We start from the raw sequence: 27,412 nt of genomic DNA, 5'->3' as shown, positions 1-27,412 counted from the left end.
GGAAGCCAGATGTGTTAGGGGGAGAATGCTGCCAATAGCCTTTCTTATTGAATCAAGACCAGGGCCCCAGTGGGTGACTTGACCCACCTTGGCAGCCAGAGAAGGGGAGTGTTTTCTTAAAAAACAAAAGTCCAGGGGATGTTCATGCTCTGGTGAAAATTAGATCATCCAAAAGCAGCATTTCTGGCATGTTCCAGAGACAGGCAGTGTCCACAGACTTCTGATTGCAGGCCACTTACCTCAATATTTCAGAGAACAGAAAAACCTACTAGAGTCTTAGTGGTTTGGAGTCCTAATCATCTGGCTGAGGGTGGCTTATACAGTAGAAAACACTTAAATCTCACATAACAGGAGTCCAAAGCAGGGGAGCCCAGAGGCCAATTTGTTGGTAAAATAGTGTCATCAAGAGCCCAGGCTATTCCTAGCCTGTTTGTCTGTCCTCAGCCTGTCTTTGGTCTTTGTTGCTTCATGATCTTAGATGGCTGCCACAACTCTGGACATTACATCCCCATCAGTTCAGTTCAGTTGCTCAGTCATGTCTGACTCTTCACAACCCCATGGACAGCAGCACGCCAGGCTTCCCTGTCCATCATCAACTCCCGGAGCTTGCTCACACTCATGTCCACTGAGTCAGTGATGCCATCCAACCATCCCATCCTCTGCCATCCCTTTCTCCTGCCTTCAATCTTTCCCAGCATCAGGGTCTTTTCCAGTGAGTCACTTCTTCACATCAGGTGGCCAAAGTTTTGGAGTTTCACCTTCAGCATCAGTCCTTCCAATGAACATCCAGGACTGATCTCCTTTAGGATGGAGATGGTTGGATCTCCTTGCAGTCCAAGGGACACTCAAGAATCTTCTCCAACACCACAGTTCAAAAGCATCAGTTCTTTGACACTCAGCTTTCTTTATGGTCCAACTCTCACATCCATACATGACTACTGGAAAAACCATAGCTTTGACTAGACGGACCTTTGTTGGCAAAGTAATGTCTCTGCTTTTGAATGTGCTGTCTAGGTTGGTCATAACTTTTTTTCCAAGGAGCAAGCGTCTTTTAATTTCATGGCTGCAGTCACCATCTGCAGTGATTTGGGAGCCCAAAAAATAAAGTCTCTCACTGTTTCCACTGTTTCCCCTATCTATTTGCCATGAAGTGATGGGACCAGATGCCATGATCTTAGTTTTGTGAATGTTTAGTTTTAAGGCAACTTTTTCACTCTCCTCTTTCACTTTCATCAAGAGGCTCTTTAGCTCTTCTTTGCTTTCTGCCAAAAGGGTGGTGTCATATGCATATCTGAGATTATTGATATTTCTCCCAGCAATCTTGATTCCAGCTTGTGCTTCATCCAGCCCAGCATTTCTCATGATGTACTCGGCATATAAGTTAAACAACCACGGTGACAATATACAGCCTTGACGGACTCCCTTCCCGATTTGCAACCACTCTGTTGTTCCATGTCCAGTTCTAACTGTTGCTTCTTGACCTGCATACGTATTTCTCAGGAGGCAGGTCTGGTAGTCTGGTATTCCCATCTCTTTAAGAATTTTCCATAGTTTGCTGTGATTCACACAGTCAAAGGCATTGGCGTGGTCAATAAAGCAGAAGTAGATGTTTTTCTGGAACTCTCTTGCTTTTTCAATGATCCAATGGATGTTGGCAGTTTGATCTCTGGTTCCTCTGCCTTTTCTAAAACCAGCTTGAACATCTGGAAGTTCACAGTTCATGTACTGTTGAAGCCTGGCTTGGAGAATTTTGAGCATATTTTGCTAGTGTGTGAGATGAGTGCAATTGTGCAATAGTTTGAGCATTCTTTGCATTGCCTTTCTTTGGGATTGGAATGAAAACTGACCTTTTCCAGTCCTGCAGCCACTGCTGAGTTTTCCAAATTTGCTGGCATATTGAGTGCAGCACTTTCACAGTGTCATCTTTTATGATTTGAAATAGCTCAACTGGAATTCCGTCACCTCCACCAGCTTTGTTCATAGTGATGCTTCCTAAAGCTCATTTGACTTCGCATTCTAGGCTGTCTGGCTCTAATCCAGTGATCACACCGTCATGATTATCTGGGTCATGAAGATCTTTGTTGTACAGTTCATCTGTGTAGTCTTGCCACCTCTTAATGTCTTCTGCTTCTGTTAGGTCCATACCATTTCTTTCCTTTATTGTGCCCATCTTTGTATGAAATGTTCCCTTGGTACCTCTAATTTTCTTGACGAGATTTCTAGTCTTTCCCATTCTATTGTTCTCCTCGATTTCTTTGCATTGAAATATTCCCATACAAAATGGGAATAGAAAGCAGGATTCATTGCTACCTCTTTTACTTAGCAAAATTCTTCCAAGGACACCCCCACACCAGCAGACTTAGCTTTATGCTTCACTGGCCCAGGGTTGGGTTTTATACTCACCTCTAAGCCAAACACTGACATGGGAAATAGTTTTTTTATGTTTGACTTAGCTCAGTGGTTCACCAAATTAGCAGGCCAAACACCCTCTTCTTATAGCAAATGTATTTTGCCAAGTTTCCCTGAAGTGAATTCATAGATTATTATTAAAATATATGTGCAGATAGATTATATAAAGTATCCTGACAGTAATTTAAAGGAAAACTAAAAAGGAAATTGATTTATAATTAAGCTATATATTGAGCCTATGAACACTTAGCATACTATGTCAGAGGGTGTAATGAAGCAGATGTTCACACTGGGGCAAAATCATGGAGATCTGACAGCTCCGAAAGCAGTGAGATACATACAGATGTTTGGCTTTGACAGCTCGAAGAGCACCAGTGCTATGGCCATACGCAATATGCTTTTCCAAAATAGAGAATGGCCTACCAAAATTTCCGAGTGGAACAAGCTACCGTCTTCCCTCAAGTTCCCTAGTGGTCATATTCCCAGAAGACTTGGTTTAGGATAGAACCGCACAAAAGTATCTTTGGGGTTTATATGTAAAATGGAGTTCATGTCTCAGGTCGGGCAGTATAAAATGCTGTTTCACCTCCGTGAGTGTCTGGCAGGATGTTAGAAAGTCGTGCTGCAGTTGGGGTGATTCTTCACTGTGTGGAGCATGTTAAATTGTCCGCATTTCCTGCGCCCCCGCTAGACAGCAGAAACATCCCCCAGTCACGTGACAACCAAAAACTCATGAATTCCTGAGAAACACCTCTTGGGACAATTTCACACCTCTGAGTCTACTGGCTTAGACTAATGCTGGTTGTTGCCAGAGGGCAGCAAGTTCCATCCCCTGAAAAAATTGGATCCTGTAGACCAAAGAACGACCAGAAGGGGAGGCACGTGCAGTTTCTGCCTCAGAGTTCTTCCCAAGCTCCTTTCTGCCCCTCACCCTCCTATTGACATATTCCTGAAATGTCCCGGTCGGTCCAGCCAGTGAAATAAACCCACGTGGTTGGCATGGGTTGGCCTCTGCAGTGAATGGGGTGATGAGTTCTTGGGCTAACGTAGGTATCGGTGGTTTCCACCTGGGCAGGAGATGAAGATGATACAGGTGATTGCACAGAAGAACTCACTGAGAACCCGTGTGTCATAGTGGGTAAGGGCGTGGACTCCAGAACCAGACTTCCTGGTTTGAATCCCAGCTGGGCCACACAGAAGCTGGGTGGAGCTGGGCAAGTCACTTAACCTCTGTAAGCCTCAGATCCCTCTTCTGTAAAACGTAGGTAATCCCAGTAGCATCCTCCTCGAGTTACTGTGAAACACCAGAACAGTGTGTGGGCACATGGGACATTGCCTCCAAAGGCAGATATTACTATTGCTTTTATTTGTAGATCCTTTTTAGCTTTTTTGAGTTGAGATATAATTGACATGTAACACTGTGTTCATTTTAGATGTATACACATAACAATTTGATATATGTACCCATTGCAAAATGATTACCCCAGTAAGTTTTAACATCCATTCCACACATACTTAGTTTTGTTTTGTTTTCTATGATAAGAGCTTGTCAGATCTGCTCTGTTAGCAACTTTCAAGCATACAATACAGCTTGTTAATTATAGTCCCACGCTGTAACTCACATGCATGAGACTTACTTATTTTATATCTGGAAGTCTGTACCTTTGACCCCCTTCACCCATTTCGCTTATCCTTCACCCCTCACTTTTGCAGCCGCCAATATGCTCTCTATCTGTGAGCTCAGTTACGGGTTTGCTTTTTTAGATTTCACTTACACGTGAGATCACGCAGTATTTGTCCTTCTCTGACTTATCTCACTTAGTATAATGCCTTAAGGTCCATCTGTGCTGTCACCAGTGACAGAAGTTCTTCATTTTTATGGCCGAATAATCCACTGTAGGCTATACCACATTTCCTTTGTCCACTCACCCGTCGATGGACTCTTTGATTGTTTCCATATCTTGCCTGTTGTAAGTAATGCTTCACTGAGCATGGGGTGTACAGATAGGTTTTTGAGGGATTTCATTTCCTTAGGATAAATACCCAGAAGTGGAATTGCTGGATCATGTGGCAGTTCTATTTTTAATTTTCTGAGGAACCTCTACACTGCTTTCCATCATCGCTGCATCAGTTCTTTTTAGCTTTGAAGTGCTTTTACACCTAGCGTCCTGTGTGGTCCTTTGAGCCACTCTGCTTATGAGAAAGGCCATTGGTCTCCCTCCTACTGCTGAGGACCGTCCAGCTTAGCGAGGCGGCAGCAGGCTGAAGGCATAAGTGGGCTCAGGGCTTGATTCTATGACTTCTGAGCTGATGAGCTGTATCACGTTCGCCCCCACTGCCCTGCCCCAACATACAGCTGAAGTTGGAGGGCTCCTGAAGCAGGAGAGTAAGTGCCTTGATGGAGTGCATTTCTGCAAAGTCACAATAGGGCTTGTGGGGGCTGGCAGCTCCTCAAAACAACCCTCCCTCCAGGGGCCCACTGCCCCCACAGTAAAGTCTACTTGGCCCTGCACTGCCTGGCCTCCACTTCCGTCTCACTCCACACCCATCTAAGTGCATGACCCCCAGACACACTGGCCTCTGCGTGCTGATGCCTCTGTCAAAAGTGCTGAAGTGAGAGCTGGAAAGAAAGAGACGTGGGGTTCAGGTTTTCCTTACACCGCACTCGTGTCGCTCAGTTCCATGACCTCCCTGGCCCACATGAGTGTTGGTGTTCGTCTTTTGTTGCTACACTTTGTTCACACCAAACGGCCACCCTTCTAGGGGCAATACGTTACAACTTCATTTAAATCTAGTATCTATGGGGTGCTTGTTGCCAGGCGTTTAATCATCAGGAAAGTGTTCGTTGCTCAGTCATGTCTGACTCTCTTGCAACCCCATGGACTGTAGCCCGCCAGACTCCTCTGTCCATGGGATTCTCCAGGCAAGCATACTGGAGTGGGTTATCATTCCCTTCTCCAGGGGATCTTCCTGACCCAGGGATTGAACCTGGGTCTCCTGCATTGCAGGCGGATTCTTTACTGTCTGAGCCACCAGGGAAGCCCTTTAATCATCATGACAATCCTTTTAACCAGGGCCTGTTATCTCCATTTCAAAGTTGAGGAAACTGAGGCAGAGGATGTGATGCCCCCACCGGAAAAAGGAGCTCGACTTGTCTGTCTTTATAGCAGTGTACCAGCTGTTTGAAACTGATTGAAAGAATGAATGAATGATGTTCTCCCTAAGTGTTCTTCTGAGTAAAGCCACTGGCCCCAGGAGACCGAACGTCTCGACTCACCGTAGGAAACCTTCCAGTCTCAGGAACAGGCTCTCATCAGTGTCATTCCAGGTCCTTTAGCTGTGCGTCTGCTGTGTAACAGATCACTCCCAGCTCAGTGGCTTAAAGCAATGATTATTTCTAACAAGATTATGGGTTGCCAGGTGGTTCTCGATTTGAGTGATGCCAGCTGGAAGGTCCAAAATGGCTGCACCCGAATGGCTGCCAGCGACTGTTGGTCCAGAAACGGTGCTCACGTGGGGCCATCAGCTGAAGTGCTCCATGCTCCTCCACGTGGTCTTTCCCCATGGCTGCTTGTACCTCCTCACAGTGTAGTGTCTCAGGATAGCCTGATATCTAAGAGCACACATATAAAAGCTGCCAGGCCTTCTTAAGGCTTCTGCTTCAGAAGTTCTAGGGGTCTAGGGGCAGGAGTGGCTGGCAGCCTCGTGGAGGAGGGGTTCCAAGGAGATAAATGCCCCCCTGCTTTTTCTGTTCTTAACGTTCCATTTGAGGGTCAGGGGCCCATTAAGAGAGTCTGACTGGACAGCTTTGGTCATGTGGTCACCCTTTGGTGACATGGCAGGAGAGGGTGGGGCATCTTAGCAGGAGAGAGAGAGAATCCTCCAAAGGAAATTGGAGTGCTGTTGTCAAGAGAAGGGGACCAGATGCTGGCCAGAAAGGAGGAGTTAGAAACCTCTGCACAGCCCCTGAATAAGGGGCTCTGCCCCAAGATGAGCAGTCAGCAGTGTAGAATGAACGGATGGAGGATGGATGGATGAATATTTTTCAAGTCTGGTATAAGTGTATGCCCAAGTCTGCATGATGCTGTTCCAGGCAGGGACACCGTATTTCAGGCACTGCTAGGGGTTTGGGAGCCCCACCTTCATTATGTGGGCCAAAGCTAGCTCCCAGAATCCTGGCCACGCTCAGCATCTTCACTCCAAAGATGGGGCTGATTGAAGCTGGCCCTTCGAAAGAAGAGCATGCTCGGTGGTGACGGACCAGCCAGCCCAGTGGGTGGGCTCTTGCCTCCCCACCATGGACGCCGGGAGCCCGGACCCCACTCCCCTTCTTCCAGCCACTGTGCACCTGGATACCCAGTAACCTTGTGACACCCGGTGAGTCCCCCAGAGACCGATCCCAGCTCCCAGAACACCTCTGACCCAGGCGCTCCTCCCCGGTGGCAGGCTATTTCCAGCTGCTGCTAATTAGACAGCACAGCACGCCAGGGTTGGGAACAGATCTGTCATTCGACATTCTCCCTGACTTCCATCTCTAAATTTAGCGGGTTATTTGGTAAAAGTTGCTTTAGACGCCCTCCCCCGCCTGTGAGTACAAGCTTCTCAAATGATTGTAAGCTTCAGGCTGTTTCCAAGGTGAGCTAATGAGACACGCATCTGCTAATAGCAGGGCGTGATGAGTGAGCAGGGTACACATGGCTGCAGATTGGGTGAAAGGGGAGAAATAACTGGATTATAAATACCAGGCAGTCAAAATAGCCTTTCACCTCTTTAATGTGTATACAAAAAACTACAATCTCTGAAAACCTAAATACAGGGTCTGTGGGGGTAAACAGTGCGGAGAACGGGTGGGGTTAACACATGGGAGGGGGTGGGACTGGAATCGCCAGCCCTGGCCATGGCTGTCTACACCGAGAACCAGCCCACAATTAGGCGTGAATAATGACTCTGTTGAGGTCCGACTTTATTGCTTTTGGCCAAAGGCCTTTTGCAGAAATAAGTCTGTAGCTCGCTGCCAGGGAAGCTTTTGTCTACAGCCAAGACAAAAGAACAAAGAACAGAGGTGGGAAGAACTGTATCTGATTCCTGTTTCCCCTAAACACCCAGGAAGGGTGGCAGGCGTGGCCTACCAGGAAAGCGTGGGCTGAGGGCAGGTGACGAGCAGCCTCACCTATACCAGGCGGCCACTCCTGCTCCCTGCTCCTGCCATTCTGGTCTTTGCTCTGATCTTCACACAGACCCTGCTCGTTCCTACCACAGGGCCTTTGCACGTGCCTTTTCCCTTGCTTAGAAAGCATTGTGCCCACGACTGACTCTCTACCCCACCTCTGGTGTCAGCTCAGACACTACCTCCCAGAGGCTTCCCCTGATTTCCCCTATCTTGTCATCCTGACAGCTCCTTACAAGGCTCTTAAGATCATCTGGGATTCATCTTCATTCATTAAATCTGTCTCCGCCACCAGAATGTCAGCTCCTTCAAGACAGAGGCCTGGCCTGCTGTTTCCCAGCATTCCACACAGCACTGGCACAGAGTAGGTGCACAGAAAAGACCACACAGCTTTGAAGGGCTGCAAATGGGCCCCCAGGCAAGCTCCAGGGGAGCTCTGTTTGGCCTGCTCAGTGTTTAAAATGTAGTGACTGTTTTGATTCCGCGAACTGGCACCTCCAGCAGGGCACTCTCCACCCCTCCCTGTGACCCTAAACCCTTGTCACTCACTCCCGGCTCTTGCCTGGGCCCTGCAGGCATTTGGGTTTGTGTCCTCACTTTAGACAAAGGCCACGGCACGCGGGTGTGTCTCCACAGGGCACCATTACGACATCAAACTTCCTGTGAGCCAGCCCACCCGCCTCCAGCCCACCTGGTCCCACTGAGTGGATTAAGTCTTGGCTCCTGGTGGGCGGGACCCAGGGGTCCTCATCTTAGGAGTCCCTGCCCCGGCCATTAACCTCTGAGTCATCAAGGAGTCCTGCTTCGCTTGCAAGAAAATGTCCAGTGTCCTTGGCAAGCAGGAATTTAACCGTAATGTCACTGTATTTGTTTCTCTGTGCTGCTGTCCGTTTATGGCTGGGGTTCTCACCTGGGGGCGATTTTGCCCCCTACCAGGGGACATTAGGCAATATCTGGAGACATTTTTTACGCCACCATTGGGGGTGGGTGCCTCTTGCGTCTAACAGGTGGCGGCCAGGGACGCTGCTCAACGCCCTGCAAAGTGCAGCCGCTGCAGAGGATGACGCAGCCCCAAAGGCAGCAGTGCCCAAGTCGAAAGACCCCGGTTTAGGGCAGGTGGCGCTCATTCCCCGCGGAGGGAGAACACTGCCTCTGTAACTGCGTTTACTGAAATAAGAAAGGGGGCGAACAGAAAACTATCCTGCACAAACATGAGTGCAAGTGACAAGCAGAGCTTCCGAGACCCTAACGTGTGGGGTGCTGGGGTCAAGGTCAATCAGGTCGCACACCAGAAGCCCCTGCCCATCTTCCCAGAACGTTCCTGGCAGCTGCCTATCAAACCCTAGCGGTCAATTCTGGGAGAAGCAACGTGCCCTTGGGCTGAGTTCTGAAAGGTGAGAAGCTGTTTGCAGCTCTCCTGCCCAGCCAGGCTGTCTTAACATCCCTCCCAAACCCAGCCCAGCAGCCCCTAGCTGAAGTCTCCCACCAGGACAAGCCAGCAGCCCACCCATGTGACCAGGGCTGACAGCTTCGTGGCCTGGGCAGCCTCCCAGTGGACGGTGACCCTGAGCAGAGGGTCACGGCTCATGTCAGCAGGAGGAAAGGACCCGGGGAAGTGAGGACCAGTTCCCCAAAATCAGATCACCCACTTCTGTTTGGGTTCCTGTGTTGAGGAGGTGGCTTCCTTTCTACTTACAAAGAAGGGACTTTTTAAAAAGCAGGAATAAGTCAATGTTTTCAATGCAGATCTAACTGGGGCACCTCTGTTCTCTGAAGTGGCACAGGAGGAGAGGCAGTTACCATGCGTTCACGCCTGGGGCAGCTCGCTTTCTGCCTCTTCTGCTCCTTTCAGAATCAGCTGAGCACAGGCCCCATTGATCTAACCCCTTTGGGTCGTTCACAAAAGAGGAGAGGGGTTGGGGGAACCTTCCGGTCACCCCAGGACTTCCTGGGGCTCGGGGATCTTTGATATGGGCGTGGGCACAAACTCCAAAGCTTGGCAGGTGCAGACAGATGCAATCTGACTCAGACGCCGTTTCACTTCCTAGAAGGGTGACGTGTGCAGGGGGGAGGCTGCCACCCCCTGCCGTGCCCGGGCCTCCGTGACTTGGCAGGGCCTCCTGTGTTTCCTCGGGCCCACAAGGTAACCCCCACGGGTGCACCTCCAGTGTGGGCTTCTCATTCCTCTGTCTGGAGGTGGGCCATGCCCCATGTCCCCTACATGAATCTGGCCAGGCTCACGTATCACTGGTGACCAGTAGAATGGTGGGAGTAATGCTGAGGACAGCAGAAAAGTGAGGTTCGGTCAGAAGAGATGAGGTCAGGACTTACCTCGTGGACCAGTGGTTAAGACTTAAAGCTCCCAAGGCAGGGGACCTAGGTTCGATCCCTGGTTGGGGTACTAGATCCCACATGCTGCAATTAAGACCCAGTACAGCCAAATAAATTTTAAAGAGAAGTCCCACCCGGGCTGGTGGGATGCTCACTTTTGGTGCCCTAAGCTGCAGAAGAAATCAGTCACCAGCCTGGGGCTGCCATGCTGTGAAGCCCAGGCCACACAGAGAAGCCCCTCCCACCCCTGGCCCGAGGCTCCAGCCCACAGCCACCAAGCTGAGGATTCAGGTCCCCAGCTTTTGAGTCTTTCCAGCTGTGGCCTCAGGCACAATAAAGCAGAGACCAGCCCTTTCTGCTGTGTCCTGCTAGAATTCCTGAACCCAAGTCCCTGAGCATTAAAAAAAAAAAAAAAAGATTTCCACTGCGATGCTTGGAGGTAAATTGTTGCACAGAAGTAGTCACTGGATCACTTGGCCTGTGCCGGTCTTTCCTCTGTTCAGTCAGCCATTCACTCATCCATCCAGCAATATTTAGAATCTCCCTTCTCACCCTTTCGCTGCTCCTACCCCAGTCCAGACATGGTCCATGGCCATTGTCTCACTGGCCTTGGTGTGTCCACCCTCGCTCCTATTATCTGCTCTCCACACACAGCCAGAAGGATGCTGGTAAAACCTACATCCAAGCACAGCAGTCCTGGGCTAGACTGTTCCAGGTCCCCCCTCACTCAGCTCGACCCCAACCATACTTGCCCCCATCATGTTCCTCAACACCCCAGCCACATTCCTACCTCAGGACCCTTGCATTTGTCTCTGCGCCTGGAACACTGTTCTCCCGAATATCCACAAGGCACTTTCCTTCACCTCTTGGAGGACTCTGCCCAAGTGTCCTCTCAGGCCTTGCCACTCTCCTATTTAACGATGCAAGCTCCCCACACCAGCACTTCCACTCCCTCCCCTTAGGACTCATCACCTCGTGTGCTTGTCTTTTATTTTGGTGTCTGATCCACGTCAGAGTATTCATTTCTGGCTCCTCAGCACACAGAACAGGGCCTGATGCATAGTTGTTCAGTCTCTCAGTCGTGTCCGACTCTTTGAGACCCCATGGACAGCAACACTCTAGGCCTCCCTGTCCATCACCAACTACTGGAGTTTGCCCAAGTTCATGGTCATTGATTTGGTGATGCCATCCAACCATCTCATCCTCTGTTGCCCCTTCTCCCACCTTCAATCTTTCCCAGCATCAGGGTCTTTTCCAATGAGTCGGCTCTTTGCATCAGGTGGCCAAAGTATTGGAGCTTCAGCATCAGTCCTTCCAGTGAACCCATCAGTCCAGACCCAGGACTGATCTCTTTTAGGATGGACTGGTTGGATCTCCTTGCAGTCCAAGGGACTCTCAAGAGTCTTCTCCAGCACCACAATTTGAAAGCAACAGTTGTTCGGCTCTCAGCCTAATTTACGGTGCAGAGTAGGTTCTCAGTAAATATTTGTTAACCTGAAGAACTAGCACCCAGGGGGCTGAGCCAGGGGCTGAAGCTATGGAGTGAGAAAGAGACAGCCCCTACCCATGCAGAGCTTCTGGTGGGGAAAACAACTCCCTGCAAGATACAAACTCGAGCAGAAGAGTGCATTGAGGAATCAGACACGGTGAGGGGCGCTCTGAAGAGAACAGACCTTGGATGAGGCCAGGAGTCAGAGAGGGAGGCCTCTGCAGGGAGGGAGGGGAGGAGGACCTCCCTGTCCGCTTCAGGCTCCACCGGCCCTGAGTCCCAGGCCGCGCCCGGGGAACAGTCTGTTTTTCTTGGCAGGCGAGGAAACTGGGGCGGATCAGAACCAGAATTCAGGACTCCCACGCTCACATTTCTTCCCCTTTTCTGCACCACCTTCCTCTCGTCAGCAAATAAGAAGGAAGGTCTGCCTGTGATAAGGCATAGCGGGGCCCAGGCCAGGGGCTAGTGGCTGTGTCGTCGGGCGTCTGTACATGGAGGCAGATGGTGTTGGGAAGCCGCCTGAGTCAACTCTCTGCCCCCAGCCTGCTCTACCGGTTGGGCTCATTCAGTTGCAAGTGACCAAGAAAGCAATTCTGAGTGACCTAGGAGAACAAGAGAATTTGATTCATGTCCTTAGAGAGTCGAAGTGTGAGAAAGTGACCCTAAAAGAAAGAAGAGACCTCAAAGCCGTTGCAGGACATGGCAGAATCCCTGGGTGCCTGAAACAAAGACCCCGGAGGTGGATCTTCCTCCTTTGGGCTTGGCCAGATCCACGGTCTCAAATGTTGGCAAAACCCAAGAACGTTCTGTTTCGAAGCTGTGTTTTCTTCTGCGTGGTGCCTTCATCCCACTCTGCATGAGGCGAGACGGCATCACTTCCCTCATCCTTGTGGTGGACCGACGTGGACCAAGGTAGCCAGCTGGAAATAAGAGGTACCTCTTCATAGTCATACCGAAGCACCTGGATTACTCTGTTGGGCTGGTCACTGAGGCAGGGCCTTCAGAAGGCTCGGATGGGCTCAGGTCTGATAAGGGCTCTGCTCAGATATTTGAGTGTGAATTATATGGTGGTATGCAAAACGCTTTGATGCTCAGCTTCTCAAGACTTCAAGTATATCATTTTTAAACTTTCTTTGGGCTTGCTCTATAATCCATGACCCCATTCTAAGAGTACCTGTGGTTGATCATTATTTCCGATCATGTTTTCTGACATTTTTCACCATTCGCTGGACTCTTTCAACTCCAGCTTCTGATATGTTGACTCCTTAGAATGTCAGCTCCATGAGGGCAGATACTTTTTCTCCCACTGTTTTATATGCAGTGCCAAGAACTATGCCTGGGACAGAGCAGGCGTTCGAGAGTCTCTTGACACCTGAATAGCTGTGCAGGCAACTGGGTTCTTGGGCTGTTCTCTTTATGCCCTAATTTCCTTTCCAGATCCTGAATTCTTGTCTTGAAACCTGATCTTTCCCTCCATCCTCTAAGGACCCTTCTATTTCCTGTCCTGTGGGTTTGGTTCTCTGCCTCCTGCTGAAATTCCAAGGACAGTTACAGAGAGCCACCTGACCCTTGGACTTGGCTCAGGGAGACAGAGAGTCTGTGGACTGTAGATTGCAGGAGCTCCTGTCCTTTCTTTGACAGCCCTGGAGAGGAGAGAAGGATGGCCAAGCTTCCTCTCCCCAGAAAAGGTAGATACCGGGGGAGTGCAGGGTCTACCAGATGTGTGTGTGTCAGCCTCTGTCTAGACAGTTTCTAGGTTTGCAAGGCTTGGGACCACACATCTCACCCCTCCCACACTGCCTGCTACTTGCTGAAGCTATTTCCCCTGCCTGAGGCACTCTGTCCTCTGTGCCTTCTTCACAGTCCACCCAAATCCTGTGGATTTTTCAGAACTTTGTCCCTCTTAGGCTTCTCAAACGTTTCTCTGTAAGGACTCCATGCAGCCATCCCTGCCTGCCCGCAGATCAGCAGTTCCCTCTTTCTCTTCCTGTTTCTACAACACACTTAACCTCAGCTTCTAGTATCATATGTCAGTTTCCAAGTAAACGGAGGAGTCAAGAGAGGACTCTAGGGTCAGGATATCTGGGTGTAAATCTCGGGCACGCTATCTGCTTGCTTTATCAGCACAGGTGCCCTGCAGGAAATAGATGGTGCCTCCCACAGAGATGTAAAATGAATAATACAGATCTCTGGGGCTAGGGGACAGTGGGGGGCATTCGCTGGAACCTGGCAAGGGCCACCCACAGGAGCCGTGGCCTTCAGTAGAGTAATGAGGGATATGCTCCGTTCATAGCAACTGGACAGGGAAGATACCTGGAAATTACCCAGGCCTTTCTCTCCTCCCATCCTCCCTTCTCTGGGCAGCATTTCCTTTAGCACAGAGCTCGTTGACGTGCTCCAGCCGAGTGAACCTCCTGGGGCACAGGGAAGAGAGGACAGGAGACGGGGAGGGGGTCAGTCAAGGGATAATATTCAGCATCCAAGCAGCACAACCTTGGGAAAGTTCTCGAACCTCTCCATGCCCTCAGCTTCCTCACCCACAATTGGAGCATCCTAACGTTGTTGATGGATAAGGCAATGGCACCCCACTCCAGTACTCTGGCCTGAAAATCCCATGGACAGAGGAGCCTGGTAGGCTGCAGTCCATGGGGTCGTGAAGAGTCAGACATGACTGAGTAGCTTCACCTTCACTTTTCACTTTCACGCATTGGAGAAGGAAATGGCAACCCACTCCAGTGTTCTTGCCTGGAGAATCCCAGGGACGGGGAGCCTGGTGGGCTGCCGTCTATGGGGTCGCACAGAGTCAAACATGACTGAAGTGACTTAGCAGCAGCGTTGTTGAAAGGTGTCCTGAGTTAACACAGGAAAAGTGTTTAGTATTGGCCGAGTTCTGCAATAAGCAGAATTAAATAATTAAAATTTAATTGTAATTCTTCCTCATTTTTCCTCATTATTCTTTTAGGGATTTACTGTGTTGATCTGGGCATTTCCTGTTGCAAATGACAGCCCCAATTCAGATCAGCTTAAGCAACAAAGGGCACTTGTTTGAACCTGTAACTGGCTCCAAGGTGCTACTTGGTTTAGCCCACCAACACCAGCATCCTCTGTCAGGCTCCAGTTGGTAGCTGGGCTGGGCTTACCCCTTTCCAGCTCTCGGTATCCACCCTGCTGTTTCCTACTTCTCTCTCATTGGCCAGGCTTGGATCACGTGTGTGTCTCTGGGCCAATCATTGGAACTAAAGAGATGGAATGTGCTGACTGGCTCCACTTGGGTCACATGTTCTAGCCTATGTTCAAACTGCACATAAGCAGAAAAAGGGAGTGATCAGTGCCCCCACCTGAGTTTCCCTGGTGGCTCAGATGGTAAAGAATCTGACTGCAGTGCAGGAGGCCTGAGTTCAATCCCTGGGTTGGGATGATTCCTTGGAGAAGGGAATGGTTATCCACTCCAGTGTTTTTGCCTGGAGAATTCCATGGACAGAGGAGCCTGGCAGGCTATAGTTCATGGGGTCATAGAGTCAGACACGACTGAGTGACTAATGGTACAGATGTGAACAAAGCTGACCAGAATCCATACCATCAAAGAACTGACATTCTTGTGGGGGAGACTAACAAAAAAATAAGTAAAATATGTAGCTGTCAGAGGTGGTAGGCGCTCCTAGGGAGGGAAGAGCTTTCTGTTTTAACCTGCAGAGGTGAAATTTGAGCAAAGACCTGAAGGAGGTGAGGAAAGGGCCATGAAGAGATCTGAATGAAGGCTCTGGGCAGCGAGGACAGCACATTCAAAGGCCCTGGGGTGGGGACATGCCTGGCTTAGGCAATGAAGAGATCTGAATGAAGGCTCTGGGCAGTGAGGACAGCACGTTCAAAGGCCCTGGGGTGGGGACATGCCTGGCTTAGGCAATGAAGAGATCTGAATGAAGGCTCTGGGCAGCGAGGACAGCACATTCAAAGGCCCTGGGGTGGGGACATGCCTGGCTTAGGCAATGAAGAGATCTGAATGAAGGCTCTGGGCAGCGAGGACAGCACATTCAAAGGCCCTGGGGTGGGGACATGCCTGGCTTAGGCAATGAAGAGATCTGAATGAAGGCTCTGGGCAGCGAGGACAGCACATTCAAAGGCCCTGGGGTGGGGACATGCCTGGCTTAGGCAAGGAGCAGCACAGATGCCAAGTGACCAGAGCCAAGTGGGCAAGGGTGGGGGGGGAGGTGATGAGGTCCGAAGGGGATGGACAGAAGGCACAGGGTCTTCTAGGCCTTTTGAAGGGCTTGGGAGTTTTATTTGGCATGAGATGGGAGCCCTGGAGGGCTCTGCTGTGGAAGAAGGCAAATTTTGTCTTTAACAGGATCCTTCTGCCTGCTTGATAGAAGGAGCTGAGTGTGGAAGCAGGGAAACAAATGAGGCTGTCATAACCCAGACAGGGTTACCCTACCACGTAACCCTAAATACTGATTTGTAGAGTGAGTGAAGGGAGACATACGCGGTCTGGCTCTCTGGGCCACGTAGGCGGGACCCAGGTCTGAGCCAGGGGCTCTGGGGATCTCCACATCCCAGTCTCCTTTCTTCTCACCTCCTGTCCCATCAACTCCTGCTTCCACTTCTGCCTGCTTCTTCCTCTCCCGCTGCCTCTCCCTGGGCTGCCCGACTGCTCCCAAACTCCTCTCAGCCATTCTTGTTGAGTTTGGGGATCCTCAGAGAAAAATAGCCATGTGGGTCTTCCCAGACAGGCCCGCATGAGGGCCCAAAGCTATGATACTGAGACCTGCTCCTCTCTGCAAATCAGATAAATCCAGAAGCAGGAGTGCTGTTTCTGAACACTCAGGGCATTCGGCTTTTCCAGTGATGTCTTCTTGGGCCGATTTGGCTTTGCCAAGGTCTGTGAGGAAGACACAGGACGAAGAGCAGGAAGGGAACCCAGCTGGTGGGAATAAGCAGAAGGGTCCGAGGGATGGACAAAGTGTCACTCAGCTAGGGTTGCGCAGATTGACCAGATATGCTCTCACTTCAGCTTCTCTGAATCTTTACTAAGAAGGAAGAAAATGGAGGCAGAATCCCTTGCGTCATTTTAATTGATTTCTCCAGCATCCAGAGAGGGGCTGGCCCCAGGCCAGGGGAAGTGGGAGCTGGGGGAATTCATCAAAAATCGACCTACTGATGACTTGAGCTGATGAAGTAATTAGCTCCTGTTATTCTCTGATCTCTGGTCGTGGAGTTTTGACTCCCATCCAGAGGATCAGCATCCTGGCTGGAAGGTTAGAGCTGCCCGGGAGCAGAGAGGAACAGCCTAAGGGTCCCAGGAAGAGTCCAGCCAACCGTATCCCCAGCTCCACCCCCCGTCTGGTCCAGGCCCCTTGTTCCTCCGTATCACAGGCCCAGAGCCAAAAAGACCCTCCAAGGGCACCTGGCCTCCTGCTGCTTCAGAGGCAAGTGAGGAAACTGAGGTTGGGAGACCTTTAGAAAGTTACCCAGAAATCTACTTCCAGGAGGTTCTTGTTGAGCTGCTGACTCCAGCCAGACTGGGTTTGAACCCCATCTCTGCCCCCTTGTTTGGCCATACGATCATGGGAGAGTGTTTTCATCATAATTCTCTGTGCCTCAGCTTGTTCATCCATAAAATGGGTATAATACTGATGGGCATATATGCTTATTAAACAAGTTGATATGCGTAAAATGAGAGTTGCTGTTTGTAGGGCTTCCCTTAGAAATTCTCTCCCTATTATCATTCATTGTCCATCTGAAGGAACATAAATGTGCATTTTTTATATTTAACTGTAGTTGATTTATAATATTGTGTTAGTTTCAGGTGTACAGCTTCAGATTCTTTTCCACTATAGGTTGTAACAAGATCCTGAATATAGTTCCCTGTTCTATAGAGTAAACCCTTGTTGTTTATTTCATGTATAGCGGTGTGTATCTGTTAATTCCACACCCCTAATGTGTCCCTAACCCCTCCCATTTCCCCTTGGGTAACCATAAGTTTGTTTTCTATGTCTGTGAGTCTGCTTCTGTTTTGTAAACAAGGTCATTTGTATCAGTTTTCTACATTCCACGTTAAGTGATACCAAATGATCATCATCTTTCTCTGACTTGCTTCACTCAGTGTGACAGTCTTTAGGTTCATCCTTGCTGCTGCAAGTGGCATTACTTCCTCCTCTTTTGTGACTGAGTACTATTGCATGGTATAATATATCCCACATCTTTTTTATCCATTCATCTGTCGATGAACATTTAGGCAGTTCCCATGTCTTGGCTATTGTGAACAGTGATGCTATGAACATAGAATGCGTGTATCTTTTTAAATTATAGTTTTGTCCAAGTGTATGTCCTGGAGCAGGATTGCTGGATCATATGGTAACTCTTTTTTAAGGTTTTAAGGAACTTCCATACTGTTTCCACAGTGGTGCAACATTACATCCCCACCAACAGTGCAGGAGGGTTCCCTTTTTTCCATGCCCTCTCCAGCATTTAATTTTTGTAGATTTTTGATGATGGCCATTCTGAAAAGCATGAAGTGATACCTCATTGTAGTTTTGATTTGCATTTCTCTGATAATTAGCGACTCGACGCACCCTTTGATGTGCCTCTTGGCCATCTGCCTTTGGAGAAATGTCTATATAGGTCTTGTGCCCATTTTGTGATTGGATTGCTTGCTTTCGTTGTTGTTCAGTCATCAAGTCGTGTCTGACTCTTCGCGATCCCATGGACTGCAGCGCGCCAGGCTTCCCTGCTTGCTTTGTGAATGTCCATTTTGGAGGGCCAACTGGTATACCAGCCAAGAGCACATTTCAAGTGCAAAGCACAAAGCAGTCTTCTTTGTTTCCCGAAAGGGGGTGGGACATGGACTGATAACATGATTCGAGGACCCCCTCCCATGATCCGGGGTAATTCAAGGACCACTAGAATCTTCCGCGTGTCTCCTTTGAACCCTCTCAAGCCTCCCATTACCTCCAGCAGAAAGTCTCCCGATGGTGCTAATGTGCTTTGTCGCCTTTCAACACCTGCTAATTTCCCGCAGAGAGACAGTGCAGATGTGGGAGCCGCCAGCCCAGGGTTCAGTTTAGAGCATTAAATGTGAACCAGAAGCTGTTAGATGGGGCAGCCCGATTTCTGCTCTCTTTGACTTTGTGTGGTTAGTTCTACAAGGAAGGGATGCAGCTGTTTTATTTATCCTTGGGTAGAAAGTTTTCTTTTTCTAAATACTGTGCTTATACCTTTTTTTTTTTTTTAAGGATTCTTTTGATGTGGACCATTTTTAAAGTCTTTACTGAATTTGTTACAAATATTGCTTCTGTTTTATGTTTTGGTTTTTTGGCCGGGATGCATGTGGGATCTTAGCTCGCAGACCAGCGATTGAACCTGCAGCCCCCACATTGGAAGGCAAAGTCTTGTCTGAGTGACAGAAAAAAGCCATGCGTCTGAGAGCAATTGGGAGGATGGGGGAGAGGTGGGCAGGGCTGGACGCCCCCCACTGCCCCAACCCCATAAGGCTTGTTGGGAGTTTGCATTTTTGTACCTTGAGCCCTGAGAAGCCAGGGGAGGGTCTGAATGGGTGAGTGACAGGGCTGGGACTAAGGTTAGCTGATTATCTTACACCTGCCCACCTAGAGTGAGAGCCCCTTCAGACCTGGAGCCTGAGAACCTCCCTGGTCTCGCCTTACCCAGGCCTTGTGAGTTGCATGTTTGGATCTGAATTTTAGGAAGACCCTGCTGGCTGCCTCTGAGAGGATGGAGGTGGGAACAGCAGGTTGGGGAGGAAGTGGGATTCCTCATAGGCAGCTGGTGCCATCCCCGGGGGGGGGGGGTCACACAGACCACACACCCCCCGCTGAGGACCCTGGCGTCCTCGATGAGTTCCCTGAGCTCTGGCTTGGGGCGAGGCAGGGTTCCCAGTGACAGCAGGGGCAGAAGGAGTCCTTCAAGGTCGTGGGGACGGTGACTCAGGCCGACAAGCTTGGTTTCCTCCCAACACGTCTGCTTGTTCGCTCTTTCCCTCGTTTTAAATAGATGAGACCAAAAGGTCTATATCTGGACAGGAGTTGAAGGCTCATTTCCTCAAGAAGTAAAAAAAAAAAAAAAAAATGACTGCAGAGAGCAAAGAGCAGAGCGAGACCTGAGACCTGCCTGAGACCAGGTTAGCCACCCCGCCTTCCTTCTCCCGCCCTTTGCTGGTGACCCCATCTGTCCTGAGTCAAGGGGCTGACCAGGGTCACAGGGGACTTGACGCTTCTCTTTCTTCCGCTCTTGAGCTCTCAGCTTTCTCTGTTGTCATTTTGTTTTGCAACTTAAAACCAATATGGACATCTTACCCCATCACAGGACCTACTGACAGGGGACCTTTGTGAACACCCCCCACCTTGGGTTGAGTTCTTCAACAGTCATATATCCCTGTTTTATTCATGGGGAAACTGAGGTTCCTTACTGGCTTGTTGATGGGGAGACCCAGCTGGTGAGTGATGGAGCTAAGACTGAAATACAGAGTCGCCTAGCCCACAGATCAGCCTGGCTGGTCCAGACCTGTCTCCCCGAATCACACGCTACCTGAGAGCTGGGGGTGCATCCGCTCATCTCTGATCCTCTGCGGCACTTGGCGCTGGCAGAGAAGAGATGACCAGAAATTTCTGCTCTCCCAGGCTTTTTCCTTTCCTTTCACTGTGGAGTGATTTCTCTTGTGTTGGTCGGAGGGTTGGGAGGCAGGCCGACTACCTGACTTGGGACCTGGGCTCACACATATCCAGAGGATGGCTGAGTCCAGGGGAGGGATGCTGTCTGCAGAAGTGGTGTCCGGAGGCTTTCCTGCCAGCCAGGAAAGCCTGAGCCAGTTGCAAATAACTTTTCTTGCAACTTTAACCGAATTGGGTGTTTGCTCCGCTGTAGCTATCACTGATCAAAGAAGTTCTCGCCGCCCCTGCCAGAAGCCATCGAAGATACCATCATGCAACCTGTGGCCTAACTCGCTTCCTCTTCCTCTAGGTCCGTGAGTAGAGAAGGAAGAGAAACAAATCCGCGGAGCACAGCTCCAGACTCCTGCATCCCTCCAGAAGCAAGGGAGTCCGCGGAAACGTAACATGGCCCCCGCCGGCATCCTGCTTTGCTTGCTCTCTGCAGCAGTCTTTTCTCTACTGGACGGAAGTGCGGCCTTCCTGTCCCACCACCGCCTGAAAGGCAGGTTTCAGAGGGATCGCAGAAACATTCGTCCCAACATCATCCTGGTACTGACGGACGACCAGGACGTGGAGCTCGGTAAGCGCCCAGCTGCTGGCAGGTGGCATCCCCCAGGCTCACCGTGCCGGGTCTCGACCCCTTAAGCAGATGCTCAGGTTGACCCTGCAGAGTTCACATCTAATGGACTGAACCGAGTGCCAGGGGTGGCCCTGCACACGGGGATGCATAGCTGGGTTCTCAAGGTTAGGGGCCTCCAACGTTTTCCTAATGAGAACCATTTCTAGATTCCTCCAAAGTCCTAAGGAAAAGAGATGTTAAGACCAGTTGATGACTTGTTGTCCAATTTCTACTGAGAACCTACCACATTCCAGGCCACATTCTAGGACCTGGAACTTCAGTAATGAGTGAGGCAGGCATCGTCTCTTGTCTCATGGAATGCAGGAGACAGATAATCAAGGTCATTGCTAGTTCATACGGAAGATAATTTCAAGAAGGGAGAAACATTCTGGGGTAACTGTCGAGGATTCTGGCTTGCGGTGAATTCTACTTTGGATTAGTAATCAGGGGGCGCCTCTCAGAGGAGGTGATACTTGAGCTGATGCTGAACAAAAAGGGGGAGCCAGCCTGGGCAGCGTGTGTGTGCACACACCCCTGCAAATGTGCACCCCTGTTCCGCCCATCTTAACAGGTGGCACCAGTCTTAACCCAAGGAAGGGCGGGCTCAGCCTTCCTTGGTGGCATCTTGGGAAAGGGAGGGTGGCCGCTATTGCTAGTGACCTGACTCAGTTTCCGGGGTGGTGGCTTAGGAGGGTGGGGACGGTCGCCTCTCATCCTGAACTGTTTCCCCTCTGGTCCTGTGGGCTCCAGGTAGAGCAGGTGAGGAGGAGGGCCCTTGCCGAGATGGCGCTCGTTTACAGCAGGACGCCCTCCCTGATCCCTTACACAGCCCCCCGCTCCCCCGGTCGTGTCCTTGCTTCACTGTGTAAACCCTCCTGGCCACCTCCCTCCCCCTCCTAAGCGAGTCCCTGGGCTCCTCCACCCAGCTGGACACCTTCATCTTCATGAGGCACCTCTCACCACATTTTCACTCACATGAGAAGTCTCCATCCATGAGGCCACCAGGAGTGAGGCCCCCAGAGTCAACCAGCTGGACCTTCTGCTCCTGGGGTCAAATTCCACTTACATGTCCCGCTCACCTTTGGGGGTGTCTCTCAGCGTCAGCCCCGTTTCTCCTTTACTTGTGTCTTCTCCCCCTTCGAATTCACTGATTTTACCATTTCCATTTCTCCACATTAAACCCCACACAGCGCTACCCTTGAGATCTATCAAGTGAGGCACAAATGCAAATCACATAAGTAATTCTAAATTTCCTAGTAGCTACACTTTTTTTTTTTTTTTAGAAAAAAAGTAAAAAGCTGGGGAAATTAATTTTTTAAAGACCCAATATATCTAAGTTATTGTCATCTTAACATGTAATCAATATAAAAATATCATTAATGGCATCAGATCAGATCAGTCGCTCAGTCGTGTCCAACTCTTTGTGACCCCATGAATCGCAGCACGCCAGGCCTGCTTGTCCATCACCAACTCCCGGAGTTCACCGAGACTCAGGTCCATTGAGTCAGTGATGCCATCCAGCCATCTCATCCTCTGTCATCCCCTTCTCCTCTTGCCCCCAATCCCTCCCAGCATCAGAGTCTTTTCCAATGAGTCAACTCTTCGCATGAGGTGGCCAAAGTACTGGAGTTTCAGCTTTAGCATCATTCCTTCCAAAGAAATCCCAGGGCTGATCTCCTTCAGAATGGACTGGTTGGATCTCCTTGCAGTCCAAGGGACTCCCAAGAGTCTTCTGGCATAGTTTATATTTTTTTATTGCTTTTGAAATCTGGCATGTACACCTCTATAGAGGACAGCTCAGGACCAGCCCCTTTCCAGTGCTCAGTAGCCACGTGTGTCTGCCGTACGACACAGCATACAAGCCCCTGTGCGTTTTCCTTGTCCTATAAATTGGATTTCCCCCTCTTACTAACAGTGATGATGATAGACACGGTAGTCAATACTACCTTGTACTGTGAAAATCTGGGGCAAAGCCTTCCAAGCACAGGGTACAGCATGTCCAAAGGCCCTGAGGCAGGACCAAGGAGACAGATGTGGCCAGAGCCTGGGGAAGGGTCATAACATGACCCTGGAGAGAAGGAAGGGGGCCAGATTGTGAAGGCTCCCAGGGGTTGTGCTGAGGAGCGCCACAGTTGACCAGGTGAGGGGCGGGCTTTTAGCTTCTGTCCACTGTCAAAGGGAAACTCAATATTGTCGGGGGCAACAAACTTAAAGGTTGACCAGAAAAGCCTTTGCAGTCAAACATAAGATTGTGGTGATGATCCAAATGCAAATCTACACCCTTTTTGAAATCAGTCTTTTAAGCACCAAGAAAAGGTGATTTATATGCATCCAAGCCACTCCTTTTTAATGATTTGTATTAATGATCACAAGTATAGATCTTTCTCAGCGAGTTGATTGGTGCAAAAACAATTTGCAGCCAGAAGCAATCATAGCCTAGGGCTTTTATTGACAGTTTGACGCATAGGATACCTGTTTCTCAAACCAATCAATCCTAAAGGAAATTAACCCTGAATGTTCATTGGAAGGACTGATGCTGAAGCTCCACTACTTTGGCCACCTGATGCAAAGAGCTGACTCACTGGAAAAGACCCTGATGCTGGGAAAGATGGAAGGCAAAAGGAGAAGGGGGCAGCAGAGGATGAGATGGTTAGATAGCATCACTGACCCAATAGACATGAATCTGAGCAAACTCAGGGAGATAGTGGAGGACAGAGGAGCCTGGCCTGCTGTAGTCCACTTGGTCTCAAAGAGTTGGAGACGACTTAGTGACTGAACAGCTCCCCAGCAGCATTTAGCATGAGCCAAATTTGATAACCGTGGGGAGCCTATAGAATGTGGCCATGGGGCCGTGAGTTTTGTTTCTGGCAGAATTCTGCAAAGAGCACTCACAGGCAGCACCGGACCTCAGCGCACCTTGGTCATGCCTCGTGGGGTCCCTCAAGCTGTCTTCATCAGAGTTATGCTTGAGAATTCAAGACTCCCCGGACGCTTATTCATGCATTCAATAGATATTGATTAAGTGCACTGTGCTGGGAGGAGAGGGGCTGGGGGAGGATCCCTCCAGCTGGAGAGAACAGGAAAGGCAAAGACAGAAATGAGCTCGGTGGGTCAGGACAGAAAGAAGGCCTGTGAGCTGGAATGGTGAGAGCTGGGGTGTAAGTGGCGAGAGATGAGGCCAGGTTGTGCGGGACCTTGTCATCACAGTGATGATTTTGAGGTTTATTTGTAGTGGAATAGACACAAGGGAGGGCTGTGACCTGACTTAGGTTCCAGTAGGATCCCTCTGGCTCTTAGTTGAAATTAGGTGCTGGTAGAAGGACAGGACCATACCGGAGCAGGTGAGGATGGGAGCTGGGACCAGGGCAGGAACGGTGAATCCGGAAGACGTGCATGGGTGGATGGGAGGGGGGCTGAGGATAAAAGGGGATCCTAGATTTTTGACCTGAACCAAGGCTAATGATTGAACATCCACTCTTAGGAGCACTGAATTTTTGCTGCAGCTGCGTGATCTAAGTCTCATGTCAGAATCCGATTGTAGGTTTGCACCTGTGACTCTCAAACAAAGCACATGCAGATATAAGGAAAGGCACTTCGGGCGTGATGAGGATGTGGAGAGAGGAAAGCGCAGAAAACCAGGGCGAACTTAAAATGCCTAGATCGCTCCTGTTCCTTTGAATGCAGAGACTGAAGCCTAGAGAAACTAAGTCACTAGTCCAAGGCCACACAGCTAGGATGTGGCCAAATAAGATTTGAACCCAGGGCCTATGGTCTTAACCACAACTCTCCTTAACCCATCTTTGGGATGGCTATTGAGTGGTTTCTAGATTGGGGGTGTGTTTGTCAGTAGCTTTCACTGTTACCAATACTGTTGTCAAAGGAAAATGTTTTTTTAATATTCGCTTATTTATTTGCTGTGTCAGGTCTTAGGCGTGGCATGCGGGACTTTTGTGGTTCCCCACGGGCTTCTCTCTAGTTGGGGTGTGTGGGCTCTAGAGCACACAGGCTCGTAGTTGTGGCACACAGGCTTCGTTGCCCCCCCAGCATGTGGGATCTTAGTTCGCTGACCAGGGATCGAACCCATGTCCCCTGCACTGGAAGCCGGATTCTTAACCACTGGACCGCCAGCGACGTCCTCAAGAACATTTTTATACATGTATCTTTGCATCGGCGAGCGAGGATTTCTGAAAGATAAATTCCAGGAAGTGGATGCAGTGGGTTTGGAGCCCTCGTGCTCAGTGACATCTGTCAATTTCCTCCCTTAGCACCCACTTGCCCAGATCGGTCTTCCCTTCCATGAAGGAGCCAGTCCCTCCAGCAGCATTTGGAGGAGGCTGTGCTGCTTTCAGGGGGTGAGGGATGATGGCAAGGTGGTGGTGGGGGGAGGGTGTGCTTTTTATAAACCACCAGACAGACCCAGATCAATAATGCATGCTCCCCAAAAGGCCAGCACATTATCTCACAGTCAGCAACAACTGGCACGCGGAGGGTGGTCCTAAAAAATTTATCATCTGCTATTTTCTGCTCATCCAAGCGGCAGTTCTGACAGTTCTCGGGGCTGGAGCCTTCTCCACTAAGATAATTCCAGGCTTTCTTCCAGTCCCGGGGCGGAGAAGAGCCGTCCATCCTAATTAGGGTCTGGATGAGAGATCTGGTATGGGACACAGCACAGAAGAGGGGCTCTTCCTGCCTCTGAACTGATTGCAAGGGGGGTGCTGGATCTTGATTTTTTTCTTTCCTTTTTCCCTACATGCATTTGACGTGCCTCCCTGAGTGGTCACTAGGAAGTGTCCATTGCCAGGGGGCCAGGTTCTAGGACATATTGGTCAGAAAGTGGTCTCCACTATCCATATATTTTGGGGGACAGTCCCTGTGTTTGGATGACTCTTGGAGATCGGTACAGTCTTGGCTGCCATCTTCACCAGGAGAGTAGAACAGGGAGAAACATACGGAAGCCAAGGTCTCATTTGCATGGTGTCCTTCAAATAGGCTTTGAAACCGGTGGAATCCGCCTGGGTTTCTGGTTTAATTCAATCCAGACAAACCCTTGGTGAGCCTCCAGGGCCGGGACAGGCTCTGAGACACCAAGATGAGTTGGACACGGTCCTTGCCTGGAGCAAGAGAATATTTGCAATATCCCAGAGCCGTCTGTTCTATTACTTGAACTGGACTTACTCTTTGAAGCTTAAGTATTATTTGAAAAGGAAGCTTTAATTATGACTGTACATGAAAAACTAGTATTCACTGCCTGCAGGAAAAGGTCACTGCAAAACCAAGTCTATTAAGAACAGCAGTGTTTTTATATTTCGGCAAGATGCTGCCTCCCATGGGGCTGAGGCCAGGATGGCTTTGTTATAAAAGGTGATGGGCAGTTTTGAGAGAGGAGTTCAAGAGGAAGTAGCCCCTCCCTGAGACTTTCTCCTTGACCTAATCAGCAGGATGGTGACTGGAAAAGAGAAAAATTTTCTGGAGTCTGATCACAGGTTTTGAATGTTGGGGCCTTGCTTATATGGACAGCACCTGGCAGTAACTCTTGGGTCTGAGGGTTATGGAAACAGTCGGGCTGCAAATATCAGGCATTGATGCTTCGCTGCCCATTTTCTTGGGGATCCACACCAGGTAGGAGCAAGTGCCTTCAGAGACCTCGTCAGTTTGCTGGTTTTGGGTGTGGCACTCATGACTACAGGAACTGCAGATCAGATGTTCACCGTTCAGAAGAAGCCTTTGTCTCTCAGAATATCTTTCAATGAAAATACTCCAATAGAGACGTAAAGATAAGAACTCTCTAATGAAACAGCCGGGTTCAGACTCTCATTCTGCTGCTGACTGTGTGGCCTTGAGGAAGTTACTTGACTTCTCTGTGCTTCTGTTTACTCATCTGGAGGAAGATGATCTATGAATCTAACCTTCTTGGTGAGGACTTAATATCCTGGAGCCCCAGGGATGGGGCCAGCCTTCACATGAGCCACAAAGACTGGGAGAGGAAGGTAGGGGTGATGCACTAAAAAACAATGTCAAGAGCTGGCGCCAGAGGCGGGCAGAATGGCTGGAGTGCTGTCAAATCCAGAAGATGCCCACAGCTCCCTCGTAGGGCTCTCTCTGAAGCCAGGTACCCAAAGGGCGGACCAGACTCATCCATTCATGAGATGTGTATTGAGCGCCTGGAGTGTGCCAAGCAAATCCAGCAGCCAACGAAATAGGCAGAACCTCTTCTCTCAGGGAGCTTACATTCTAGGCTAAGAGTTCATTTAAAAGATATGTAAAATATGTATTGGATTGGAAAAAAGAAAAGTCATTTGGGTTTTTAAGAACACCATATGGAAAAACTCAAATGAACTTTTTGGCCAACCCAATTATATATGAGATAGTAAAAAGGGGAGGGGAAGTCAGCAAGGAGGGGAAGTTAGCAAGTAGGGGAGGGGAAAGGGAAAGTTGTGGTTTTTATGTTGAGCAGCATCACTGAGAAGGGGGTATCTGGATAAAGAAGGTTAGGGAATATGAGTCAAGGGGATTCCCCCAGGAAGAGCATTCCAGGCAGAGAGCAGTGGGTGCAAAGGCCCTGAGGCAGAAGCAGTCCAGGCAGGCTCACAGAGCAGCTGATGGCCACAGTGCGAGACCAGCATGAGCAAAAGAGCCAGGGAGAGGTGAGGTCTGAGAGGCTACGGATGGTGGTGGGAGAGCGGCTTAGGCAGGGTCTTTGCACCGGGGGGAGGGCTGTGACTTTCTAAGTGACAGGG

The 27,412-nt window shown here is 49.8% G+C and overlaps 1 protein-coding gene across 10 annotated transcripts in view; it reads left to right on the top strand.

Moving 5' to 3' along the window:
• SULF2 (sulfatase 2) overlaps positions 1–27,412 on the top strand; it is a 126,256-nt gene that overhangs the window by 8,159 nt on the left and 90,685 nt on the right. For 4 of the 10 annotated variants that reach the window (XM_061437880.1, XM_061437882.1, XM_061437878.1 and 1 more), the window contains exon 2: positions 20,367–20,636. In XM_061437880.1, the coding sequence (XP_061293864.1) occupies positions 20,462–20,636 (175 nt within the window). In that variant the 5' untranslated portion in view covers positions 20,367–20,461. Of the gene's footprint in view, positions 1–11,804; positions 12,330–20,366; positions 20,637–27,412 lie in introns of those variants that run through there. The other 6 variants (XM_061437885.1, XM_061437883.1, XM_061437887.1 and 3 more) reach the window with 6 other exon arrangements.

The sequence above is a fragment of the Bos javanicus genome, chromosome 13 (genome assembly GCF_032452875.1).
Source record: "Bos javanicus breed banteng chromosome 13, ARS-OSU_banteng_1.0, whole genome shotgun sequence".
NCBI lineage: Eukaryota > Metazoa > Chordata > Mammalia > Artiodactyla > Bovidae > Bos > Bos javanicus.
This window is presented reverse-complemented; position numbering and strand designations above follow the sequence as displayed.